This window comes from Marmota marmota, unplaced genomic scaffold, assembly GCF_001458135.2.
Source record: "Marmota marmota marmota unplaced genomic scaffold, marMar, whole genome shotgun sequence".
Classification (NCBI taxonomy): domain Eukaryota; kingdom Metazoa; phylum Chordata; class Mammalia; order Rodentia; family Sciuridae; genus Marmota; species Marmota marmota.
Genome location: NW_026000142.1, coordinates 8366445 through 8379834, shown reverse-complemented (window position 1 = coordinate 8379834; position 13390 = coordinate 8366445). Strand labels below are relative to the sequence as shown.

The 13390-nt window shown below is 32.5% G+C and overlaps 1 protein-coding gene across 1 annotated transcript in view; it reads left to right on the top strand.

The window, feature by feature from the left end:
• The window catches only part of Bmt2 (base methyltransferase of 25S rRNA 2 homolog), a 76685-nt gene that overhangs the window by 53372 nt on the left and 9923 nt on the right, over positions 1-13390 (top strand). The window contains exon 4 of the mRNA XM_015488263.2: positions 4580-4694. Within this exon, the coding sequence (XP_015343749.1) occupies positions 4580-4694 (115 nt within the window). The remainder of the gene's footprint in view (positions 1-4579; positions 4695-13390) is intronic.

Below are 13390 nucleotides of genomic sequence, written 5' to 3'. Positions count from 1 at the left end.
CCAATTAGAATGGTACTTATGAAGAATACAAATAAAAATAAATTCTGTCAAGCATGCTGGGAAAGGGGGAGCACTTATACACTTTTTGTGGGATTGTAAATTAGTGCAACCAAAAAATGGAGATCAATATAGAGATTCCTCAAAACACTAGGAACGGAAGCAGTATATGACCTAGCTATAACACTGCTTAGTAATTATCCAAAAGAACTTGTTAGCATACTGTAGGGATACATGCATACCCAAGTTTATACCAGTATAATTCACAATAGCCACAGTATGGAACCAACCTAGGTGCCCCTCAACATATGACCAGATAAAGAAAATGTGACATATATACACAATGGAATTTTATTCAGCCTTAAAGAAGACCAAAATTATATCATTTTCAGGAAAAAGGATGGAACTGGAGAATATTGAGATTAACCAGTCTCAGAAAACCAAGGTCTTATATTTTCTGTCAAATGTGGAAGCTACAAAGAAAAAAGGAAAGAAAAGGAACCTCATGAAAATATAAGAGACCAGTAGATTAGAGGAAGGGTAATCAGTGGAGAAAGTAATGAAGAATAAGGGGTGCCTAGGAGAATGAAACACACCAAATTATACTTTGTATTTATATGAATAAATTATAATGAATCCCATTTTTATGTATCATTATAATGCACTAACAAAATGTATTTTAAAAAGAATCCTAATGCCTGATTCTAACCAAATTAAGTCAAAATCTGGGTGATTTGAAAGCTCCCAGTGTGGTGAGAATTTTTTAAAATGTTAAAGTATGGACTCATATCCCCCCACCCTCCAGCACCGGGGCATGAACCCAGAGTTTGGGTTATTTTGTTCATGTTAGGCAAGTGCTTTAGCCCTGAGGTATATCCCCAGGTGTTTTTATCTTACTTGTAATTTTTTAAAATTTTTGAAACAGGAGCTTACTAAATTGCATACACATTTAGAAAACAAATCAAATTACAAAAAAAGATACTATATCAAAACCAAAGCACACATTTCCCAAGAATGTAATTTTAATTTAATGTAAAATTAATGTACACTAGGACTGGAGTTGTGGCTCCATGGTAGAGTGCTTGCCTAGCATGTGTGAGGCACTGACTTTGATTCTAGCACCACATAAAAAAATAAATTAAGACATTGAGTCCATATACAACTAAAAAAAATAATGTACACTATAACATAGATTAAAATTATATCTCAATAAAGGCATAGAATGGATTTGATAAGATGTGATATTTATTTGTGTTAAAGCAAGCCGAAAGGAAAAAAACCCTCACTAAGCATAAAAGGAATTTCTAAAACCTTATTGAGTATGTTCTCCCTACAGTAGTCATTTTGCTTAATCTTAAAACACTGGAATATTCCCACTGAGAGTGGCATAATAGTAACCACTTGCTTGCTTCTGTTTAGCATTATTATTAGAAGTTCTGGGCAAAGAAGTGAGATAATTATATGGGTAGATGGACAGATAGGAAAGGAAGAAAAACAGATGTCTTAGTGTTGTAAAGACATAAATTCTCCCCAGATTATCTTTAGACTTAGTGCCACACTAATCAGAGCCCCAATGGATTGTGTCAAAGAAAGGTATACAGCAACAAAGGTAAGTTACAGAAGCACAGACAGATCTCACAAACATAATATTAAATTTAAAAAGTCACCAAAGCAAATGTGTAGTGTCAAACTATATTATTTAGGCTTTCTGTCATAGGTAGTTAAGACTATAAAAGGAAGTCAAGGAAATGTTTATCACTAAAATCAAAATAGTGACTACCATTATGGAACCAGGGTAGGAGGTATCATCAGGGAGAATCAGTCATGCTTCTAGGGTGTAGGCAGTGTCTTGGGTGGTAATTACATGGATGTTCACTATGTAACTGTTCTTTAAACTGTATATTTGTGTTTTGTGCATAGATAAAATCAAAGAACTGAACTAAAGAATTTGAAATGGAATAAGTAAATTACTGAGAATTGATAAATTAAGCTAATCCATGATGTTAAGTACTTGGTGACTGTACTGTAATGTTGAGTTAACTAGTATAATTTAAAATATGCCATTCAGATAGAAAGTTAAGAAGCTTAAAAAAAAAAAACAAACATCAAATTTGTTGCTACTCGGTTTACTAAAATCCATGGTGTAGAATTAGTGTGAAACAGATTCTGCTTTTACTAATTCTCAGGACTATCATTAATAAGTGGACTACAGAGATTGTATCTATAGTGTGATAGTAATTATAACAATATCTATCACTTTTTGAGTACTTATATGTATCAGGCATTGGGTCAAGCACTGAGTGTATTATCTCAATTAATCTTGCAAAAATTTCTCATGTGTGAGTCCCATTATTATCTGTGTTCCACATTGCACAATAAGAGACAGAATTGGGTTTTATTCTGTTTCTGATTGTAGAACTCCTGTTTTTAACCATACCTTCAAGCAAGAATAAGAATGAGATCTAGCAGTATATAGTATCACATACATTATAGATTTTTCATTGATTCTAACTGGCTATAATCTGGATATTCAAATTTATGAAAATGCTGCAGCATACTAGCTCTGTGCCAGGTATTTCTCTGGTTTCTATTTATTGGACCTTTTGCTCGAGTGTAGAAATTTGTAATCTATGCCACAAAAGATCACTGGCCTCTTTCTTCCTTGGAACTAGTGTAGTGTGGTATTTCAAAAACTTTTTTTTTTTTTTGTGGGAGGGAGTACAGGGGACTGAATTCAGGTGCACTAGTAGGGGGTACCAGGGTTTGAACTAAGGGGCAGTCAACCACTGAACCATATCCTCAGCCCTATTTTGTATTTTATTTAGAGACAGGGTCTCACTGAATTGCTTGGTGTTTCACTTTTGCTGAGGCTGGCTTTGAACTGGCAATCCTCCCGACTAAGCTTTCCCAACCTCTGGGATTACAGGTGTGTGCCAACATGCACAGCCACAAAATTCAATTTGATATCACAAGTTATTTTTTGTTATAGCCTTCATCCAAATTACATATAATGACCTTCCTTCAGATTGGTGCAGTACAGAAAATTACCTCTTAAGTTTTATGGACAACTCCTTTCACTGGGAGAATTTCTGGCTATTCCTTACAGAAACTCACCCTCCTCTGGGTCAAATTAATGACTTATTTTAAGGGCCTTAAAAGTAAGGCCCACTTTGGTGGAATTGCTGTTTTTCTTACACCCTCATAACCTCTTTTCAGATAAGTTCTTAAATAAAATTACATTCTATTGGCAAAATTTTTTTTTAATTGACTCATATTTTTATGGTACTATACAGTGTTATATACGATATTAGAGATTTTTTTTAATAATTTATTTATAATCAATAGGTAACTAGGATCATTTTTCTAAAATGTTGAAACATCAAGCTGTTGGTTAAAAATGAAATCCCTACTTATTGCATTTCTTCTCTTAAAAAAATTATGTTTAGCATATAGTGTTTTGACTTACAATGTGTTTTCCAGGAAGCTACCATTTGTATTTTAACATCTCTCTAAGGTAATATGCTAGCCAGGGTACCAGGAGAGAAGCTGGGTAGGTTCTGTCTGCTCTTTAGCCTTCAAAGAGCTGAGATTCTGCTTTTACCTAATTATTTATATTTCTTTGTTTTCCAATGTGTATTCATAAATTTTTAAAAAAATGGTTAAGCATCAATTAAATTGGCATATGTTCAAAATTGGCATATTCATAATATTGTTGCTTTATTGTCTGAGCATTAGGACTGCAGGCTTGGGAACAACAAAATCCACTATTTTCCTTCATCCTTATTTGAAACTAGATAGAGCCATATGAAATTTCATTTTGACTAAATTTGCTACCTCTTTTTTTTTACACTATTTTTGGAAATGAGAAAAACAAAAACTCTTGCATATAATAAAACTTTTCCTAACGTACAAAGTAATACTTTATTTATGTTCCTTTCATTGGGCCTTTTAAATCATTGAGATAAGTGAATGTGAAATCCAAAAACCTTGTTATGTTTACTACTGAGAATTGATTTGTAAATAGATACATTCCTCTACAAAGATAATTGTAAAAATTGATATGGCATATAATATTATGTTTAAATGCAAAAGCAGACATTGGAATCCATTGTTTGTTTGTTTGTTTATTACAGTGCTAGGGATTGAAGCCAGGCCCTCATACCTGGTAGGCAAGCACTATACTACTGAGCCATAACTGCTAAACTATTCCCCAAGCCATATAGTAGTGGTCTTCTGTTATCCCAGACATTAAAGAGACTTCAAAAATCAAGGCCCCATCTCACTTTTTGCAACCCTTTTTCAAATCTAATATTTTTCATTTAAAATGTTATTTATGGTAGCATATAATAGACCTTGTTTTATAAATGAATTAAAAAAATTTAGGCCTATTTTAACTTCAAATATGGTAACTGTTGATAGCTAAAGTCCACACAAACAAAAGCTATTTGGGACCCTCATCCTGAGACCAAAATATTAAAGAATCAATAATCTACATGTTCTGATTTTTTTAACTCAAGTGTTTGTGTTTTTTTATATTTTATTTTCAAGTTTGCCTTTTATAATGTGAAGTATCTTTTTGTAGGTTGCTACAAGCCTCAGGAAAGATCAGATTACTTGATGTTGGCAGCTGCTTTAACCCATTTTTGAAGTTTGAAGAATTTCTAACTGTTGGTATTGACATCGTACCTGCTGTAGAGGTATGTGTAGTTTTGTTTTGAGACTTCAGTATTTTGCGTTTATATTTACAAACTAAAGCACTGTCTTTACATTCCTAAAAATAGAAAATATCTATTTCCTGTTTACCAGTTAATAAGAGATATTTTTCCATTCAAAATTAAATATATATTATATGAAAATGTTTGAGCGTTTAAATAACCAATATTAGTATAACCAGTACTATATTTTTCTTTCCTTGCATATCTAAATAGCCATAATCTGAAATGACACTGTTTTTAGTTAGCTTTGTGTCACTGTGACCCAAAGACCCCACAAAAATAATTTAGAGGAAATAAAGTTTATTTTGGCTCATGGTTTCAGAGGTTTGTTTAGTCCATAGTCACCTGACTATAACCTTGGGCCCAAGATGATACAGAACCTCTTGGTGGAAGTGTATGATGGAGGAAAGCAACTCAGGACATGACAACTAGGAAGTGGAGAGTTTCGCTTACCAAGAACAAAACGTAAACCCCAGAGGCACCCCTAGTAACCTACTTCCTCCAGCCACATCCTACCTGCCTACAGATACTGCCCAGTTAATCCTTATCAGTGAATTAATTTACTGATTAGATTACACCTATCATAGTCTACTAATCATTTCACCTCTGAGCATTCTTGCATTGTCTTACACATGAGCTTTTGGGGGACACCTCATATCTGAACCATAACATATGCTTTTGTAATATCTGCCTTTAAGAAAGTTGAGTAGCTAATAAGGATTCAGATACACATAATGTTTGGGCTTTGCATTTTGTTTGATTTGATTTTTTTTTAAGTACATATCTTTCTGAAATGTACTGTATTGAAGTGTCATTATGGAATGGTAGAAACAGGCAAGATCATTGGAGTCAGCCAAAAATTTTATTAAGTTTTTGCGTAAGTATATAAAAACTACTGCATATAGACTGTTTTCTCTACTTTTAAAGAGCTGTGAGAATAAATATCTAACTAAAACTTGGCTTGATGCTATGTTTATCCTCAATAAGTGATAACTATTATTCCTCCCTTTGAGAACATTCCTTCACTTTGTGACACTATTACTTCAGTTTGGTGAAGCAGGATCACCTGCCTATTAGGTTAAACTTTTTTTTATTATCTTATTCATATGATGCCAGAAACTTCTGTTAAGGGTAATTTTTAAAGGTAAGAGAATCCAGAGCAGGTACTTCCCTTATTAGAAAAGAATTTGTTATTTTTCCTCAGCTACAAATACATAATATTTGCCATTTTACATTTAATACAGCTCTAGGCATAAAAAAAATTACAAATTGCCTTTTAGTTTTGATGGTGGCCTGGAGAGAGAACCCTGGGCCCTGCACATGCTAGGCAAGTACTCTAACACCCAGCCCACAAATTACATTATTAATGTTATAAAGAAAATATAGATTATTATATTTATATTATGTTATATCATATTATATTTATGGATTTTCCCCCCAACTGCTGTATTTCTAGCACCTAGAAGAGAGCATGGTACATTAAGTACACTCTAAATAAAAGAATGGAATCTTACTTGCAACCTACATTTAAATCTCACCACCACCATTTTCTAGTCTCTATCTCTATATTCTTATCTGTATAATGGGGTTAATAATGTACCACATTTCATAGGATATTGTTTTGTTTTTGAGAAAAGTGTTTAAAGTGCCTAGCAAAGAATTTGTTATATAGTGAGTGCTAAATAAATGCTTACTTTATTGAAAAGTTTCTGCATGAAGATTCATCTTTCATCTGAATCTTTAACGGTATGTCATTTTGATGAACATTACTGTCTAAATATAACATTTAACATTAAGGAATAAGGAAATGCTAAAATCGTTAGTGTTTTCTTTACTTCTCAAAGACAAATATTTGTTCTACAGTGAAGTAGCTGTTCTTATCTTATTCTTGCAGAGTATTCTTGTGATATCAGAAGCTACTATAACATACTCATGACTTTGTGCATGGATTCTCTCTCTCCCTTCTTTTAAGACACACATTGGAGACGTTCTTCACAACTTCTAAGACATAAAGACCATTTGATCTGAACCTCAGGCTTATATTTTTTTAAGTATTATTACGTTTAATAAATAGTCCTATAAACTTTCAATTGTATGTTCATTAAGGAATGCAAAACAATGGCTACATTAAGTTCAGTAGTAGAATCAGACTTTAATAGTTCAAGAACCCCATAACTAATTTGAAAACAAAGAGAAAATATTCTAGCCAAAATGGAATAACAGGCTGCATTTGTTTACTTTCTCCTATATAAAGCAACCAAAAAGAGGTCAACACATGTGAAACAATTTACATTACACTAGACACAAAGGATGGTGATCCCTAAAAGATTGAAAACAAATGAAATAAGCTCTACCCTTTCACCTGCATGTTGCCTTACATTTCTGTATGTGGTACAAAGAGAGGGAACCCAAACAGAACCCATCTGAGTCACCTGAGTTGTAAACTTAAAGTGGGACTCTGAGAGTACTAGGGGATGATGGCAGCTAGAGTTTGTAGGACAGAGTATGACAAATGAGAAACCTACACAGAGAGAAAATCCAGAAGCCTGAAAAGGATCCCCTATGAGCACACAGCTGAGTTCTTATCATCACATATACTTGAGAAAAATTCATGAGACCAGAGAAAGTACTACCTGAAAGAATTAAAGGTTACAGTGCCCAGCATTCTCACAGGCTGGAAATAGTACTTGTCACTACCAGTCACACTGAAAAGGTCAAGATTCACAAAGCGTTGAATAGAGTATATAATTCTTGCCCCAGTAGTCGAGAATATTAAGCCTTAGACTGGACATTGCTTCAGGCCCACCTACCAAATTTTAGAAACAAGATCCAAAAAGATCAAACTGTCTCCAGGTATCTTAATTACATTTCAGACTGAAGTTCAAGAATACTTATAACAATCCCCAGCTATCCTATATCCATCAAGGTAAAATTCACAATGACTAGATTAAAAAAACAAACAATAGCGACAACAACAACAAAAACTAGCCATGAAAAGAAGAAAATAGGACCCAGAATGAAGAGATAAATTATCTAAAAAGGACAAACATAACAGAGAGAATAACAGATATGGAGAGAGATTAAAATTAAGAAATAAGGATATTTAAACTAATTTTATCTAGTTCAGGGAAATTCCTTAAGCTATACAGTTACGATTTGCATATTTTTCTGTTTTATACTTCTATAATTCATCATTTAAAATAAATAGAATAGGGATATTATAATTGTATTCCCTATGTGGGAAAAAGTTAGTAGTGAAATGGAATAGATGTTAAAATACCCAAATCTAACTTATAGAATGTGTAATATGAAACACAGATGGGATTAATGCATTTTAGATGTTGAAAAAGTTATCTTGAAGACATGGCAATAGAAACTGACCAAAACAAACAAACAAACAAAAAAAAAAAACAGAAAACAAAATTTTTTAAAATTGAAGACTATCAGTGAGACAGTTTAAACCATCCAAACATAAACATTAATGAAATCTCCCCAAAAGAAAGAGATTTGAAAAATATGGCCAGAAATTTTCCAAATTTGATGAAAGATATAAATCTACAAATCCAAGAAACTCAGTAATCTCAAACTCAAGAAAAAAATGAAGAAAATACATGCAAAACATCATAATCAAACTTTTAAACTTAGTGATGTAGCCATAAAAGCAACCAGATATTTTTAAACAGACTTGTTAAAGCACCCAGGGCAAGGGGGATTGTCACCTAGAATTCCATACCCTAGAACTTTGTCTTTAAATAATGAAGATGAGGGGCTGGGGATGTGGCTCAAGCAGTAACATGCTCGCCTGGTGCTGGGTTCGACCCTCAGCACCACATAAAATAAAATAAAGATGTTGTATCCACCGAAAAAAACTGAAAAATAAATATTTTTAAAAATCTCTCTCTCTCTCTCTCTAAAAAATATATATATATAAATAATGAAGATGAAATGAAGATTTTTCTCAAGCATACAAAAGCTGAAAAAATTTAATATCAGCAAACTTGTATTAAAAGAAATGTTAGGGAAAAACTGCTTTACTAGGTGGAAATATAGATCTACGAAAAAGGAATGAAGAGTATTAAAAGTGATGACTACAAAGGCAAATATATATTTTATATACATATGTATTATTTTCTTATTACTTAAACTGAGCGTTATAGTTTGAAATGTGTGTGTTTTGTGTGTGTGTGTGTGTGTGTGTGTGTGGTGTGTGTGTGTGTGTGTGTTGGAGCCCTAACCCCTAGTATGTGACTTCATTTGAAGATGGAGTTTTACAGAGGTAATCTTGTTAAACTGAAGTCAGTAGGATGGACCCTAATCCAGCATGACTGTGGAGAAATTTAGAACCAAAAACAAGTACCCATTGACAGCTTTCAACATGAGTTTTGAACATTGAAATCATAGTAAATTGGGATAAATAAAGATATAAGATATCACCAGGTGCTGTAGTGCATGTCAGTAATCCCAGTGACTTGGAGGCTGAGGCAGAAGGAGCACAAATTCAAAACGCAGGCTCAGCAATTTAGTGAAACCCTGTCTCAAATTAAAAGATTAAAAGGACTGAGAACACTCCTGGGTTCAGTCCCCAGTATGAGGTTAAAAAAGGGAGAGATTAAAATGCATAGGATTGCACTAACTTTGTTTAAATAGTAATAAAAGGAAAATTTATAATACAAAACATTAAAATATATATATATGTATATATTTAGTTGTAGATAGATACAATACCTTTATTTCATTTATTTATTTTTATGTGGTGCTAAGGATGAATCTAGTGCTTCACACACGCCAGGCAAGTATTCTACTACTCAGCTACAACCCCAGCTCCACCAAACACTTTTATTAGAAAATGAGGAAGGCTTTAGACCATATATCTGCTTTCTTTCTTGAGGTGTGTCATTGCCAAGAGAAAAACATGCACTCGCCACCTTTTCTTGGTCCCAGGAGAAGAATGAGATGCAGATAAATGTGTGATAATAACTAAATATTGTTTAAAAAAATGAAAAAGGTCTCAAAGCAATAATACCAACTTTTGTACTTGAAAAAAAATTAAAATGCAAACAAGAAAATAGAAATCAATAAAATGGAAAATGTTCAGAGAAACAATGAGGAAAACTGATGAAAGCAAAAACTAGCTCTTTGAAAAGTTCCATAATACTGAAAACCTCTAATCCTATTGACCCAGAAATAAAGAGAAAGAGGTGACATCATTACAGATTTTGCCAGTGTTTAAGGGATAATACTGTAAACAACTTTCTACCCATAAATTTCACTACTTAAAATAAAAGGGATAAATTTCAAGAGATAAATTCCTTGAATGATACATACCACTCATGCTACCTTTCAAGATGCTATCCTTATTCAGGAAGAAATAAGTACATAAATGATCATAAATTTATTAAAGAAATTTGAATTTGTAGTTTAAGAAAAAAAACTTACTCACAAAGACAATTTCAGGCACATATGAGTTCACTGATATATTTACCAGTTAAGAAACAAATAATAACAGTTATATATACACTCTTCCCTGAAACTGAAAAGGATGGAATATTTCCCTCCCGCTTCTATAAAGATACTACCCTAGTATTAAAACCAGATAGACATTAGAACAAGAAAACTACAGACCATTGTCTCTTATGAACTTAGATGCAAATGTTCTGTACAAAATTTAAGTTGAATCATTGTTTTTAAAGATTAATATGTCATGATCAAATCTGGCTTAACCTAGTAGTGCAAGATTGGTTTAATGTGACAAAACAATCTTTTCACTGTATTAATTCATCAAAAAAGAGAGGCTATGTTTTATCTCATTAGGTATAGAAAAAGCATTTGACATACTTTCCTGATATAATTTCTCAGTAGAAATTTAAAGGAGTTTCCTCAATATGATAAAGGGGATTTGAAAAACCTACAGATAATAACATTCTTTTTTTAAATATTGTTTAGTTATACATGGACACAATATCTTTATTTTATTTATTTATTTTTATGTGGTGCTGAGGATCAAACCCAGTGCCTCACATGTGCAAGGCAAGGGCTCTGCCAATAAGCTGCAACCCTAGCCCATAACATTCTTAATGGTGAAAGAAAAATATCTTTTCCACAAGAACCAGAATAAGAACAAGATAAGGAGATTGAATCTCACCACTTCTATTCAACATATTACCAGCAGTTTTAAGCAATGCAATAAAGAAAAAATTTAAAACATCCAAATTGGAAAGGAAGAAGTAAAATTTGTGTATTTATAGATGACACTATATTCCATAGAATATACAAATGAGCTACTTTTGAACTCGTAAGTTAAACAAGATTATAAGATCTATAGAAATCAATTATATGTGTATATATTCTAGCAGCAATTATATGTATAAATACTTTAGCAATAGCAACAATCAAAAGTGGATGTTAAAAATAGTACCATTTTTTTTCTTAGAAAGAGAGAATTTTTTAATATTTATTTTTCAGTTTTCGGTGGACACAACATCTTTATTTTATTTTTATGTGGTGCTGAGGATTGAACCCAGTGCCCCATGCATGGCAGGCGAGCGCATTACCACTTGAGCCATATCCCCAGCCCAGGTACCCTTTTTAATATAAAACTGCCACTTATAATAAAATATAAAATATGAACTATTTCATATGCGAACATTATTTGAATCTGACAAAAAATGTGGGGAAATCTTTATGATGAAAACTGTGAATTTAATGAAATACGATGGAAGGGACACACACTGTATTTATTTGGTGGAGAAGCAATATTTTCACAAGTCAATTTTCCCCAAATTACCCTGTAGATTTAATACAATCCTGATAAATCCTAGCGAGTTTTTTTGGTTGAAATTTGAAAACTTATTCCAAAGTTTTTGTGTAAATTTAGAGAACCTGAAATATTTCAGATAATTTTGAAAAGGGACAGTGTTGGAGACTAACACTACTGGATTTCAGAGTTTAATTGTACAGCTACAGTAACCAGGACAGTGTGATATGGATGTCAGGATTATCAAATTTTAATGGAGGGTCCACATATAGGCCCAAACTTATAGGTTACTGGTCTTCAATCACGTTGAAATAGATAGTCTTTTCCGCAAATAGTGCTAAAACATTTAGATGACTATCTATATGTAAAAAGAACTTTAGACTGTAGCTCATTCTATAAACAAAAATGAACTCAAAGTGGATCATAGACCTAAAATAATAAAACCTATAGAAGTCAGTGAAGAAAATCTTTGTGACACTGAGCTGGGAAAAGATTTCTTAAACATTACAACTTGAGGAATTGGCATTCATCAAAATTTATAACTTTGGCTCTTTAGTAGATACCGTTAATGGAATGAAAGTCAAACCACATCATACTGAAATATTTACAAGTCATCCATCTAAGAAAAGATTTCTATCCAGAATGTAAAAATGATTTTCAGAATTCCATAGTAAGAAAACTGAAATTAGAAATTTAAATCAACCCAATTATTTTTAAATGGATGAAATACTTGAACAGACATCTTGCCAAAGAAGATATTTTGATGACAATTAAGTCCATGAATAGAAGATAAGCATTACTTCTTATTAGTAATATACACATTAAAACCACAGTAGATCAATACCCACCTATTATAATCAATAAAAGATTGGCCACATCAAGAGTTGATAATGATTTGGAAGAACAGAAACTTTCATATTCTCCTGGTGGAAATGTAAGCACTGTATAACTGCTCATTGAAAGTTTAGGAGTTTCTATTAAAATTCAATATACTTTATTTATTTTTTCAAAGAACCAACTTTTAGTTTTGTTAATTTTTTCATTGTTTCTTTTATTTCAATTTCATTGATTTCCACTCTAATTTTAATTATATTTGCCTTCTACTGCTTTAGCTGCTGATTTGTTCTTCTTTTTCTAGGGCTTTGAGATGTAGTCTGAGGTCATTTATTTGTTGATTTTTTTCTTCTTTTAAGGAATGAACTCTATGCATTGAATTTTCCTCTTAGTACTGCTTTCATAGTGTCCCAGAGATTTTGATAACGTTGTGTCTGTGTTCTCATTTACCTCTAAGAATTTTTTGATCTCCTCCTTGATGTCTTCTGTAACCCATTGTTTATTCAGTAGCATATTGTTCAGTCTCCATGTGATGCATACATTTTTATTTATTTTGTCGTTGATTTCCAATTTCATTCCATTATGATCTGATAAAATACATGGTAGTATCTCTCCTTTTTTGTATTTGCTAAGAGTTGCTTTGTAGCATAGTGTATGGACTATTTTAGAGAATAATCCATGTGCTTCTGAGAAGAAAGTGTATCCACTTGATGACGGTTGAAATATTCTGTATATATCAGTTAAGTCTAAGTTATTAATTGTGTTATTGAGCTCTATAATTTCTTTATTCAACTTTTGTTTGGAAGATCTATCCAGTGGTGAAAGAGGTGTGTTAAAGTCACCCATGATTATTGTGTTGTGGTCAATTTGATTCTTGAACTTGAGAAGAGTTTGTTTGATGAACATAGCTGCACCATTGTTTGGGGCATATACATTTATGATTGTTATGTCTTGTTGGTATATGGTTCCCTTGAGCAATATGTAACGTCCATCTTTATCCCTTTTGATTAACTCTGGCTTGAAGTCTACTTTATTTGATATGAGTATGCTTGCTTCCATAGTCCTGTGAGTGGTGTGATTTTTCCCAACC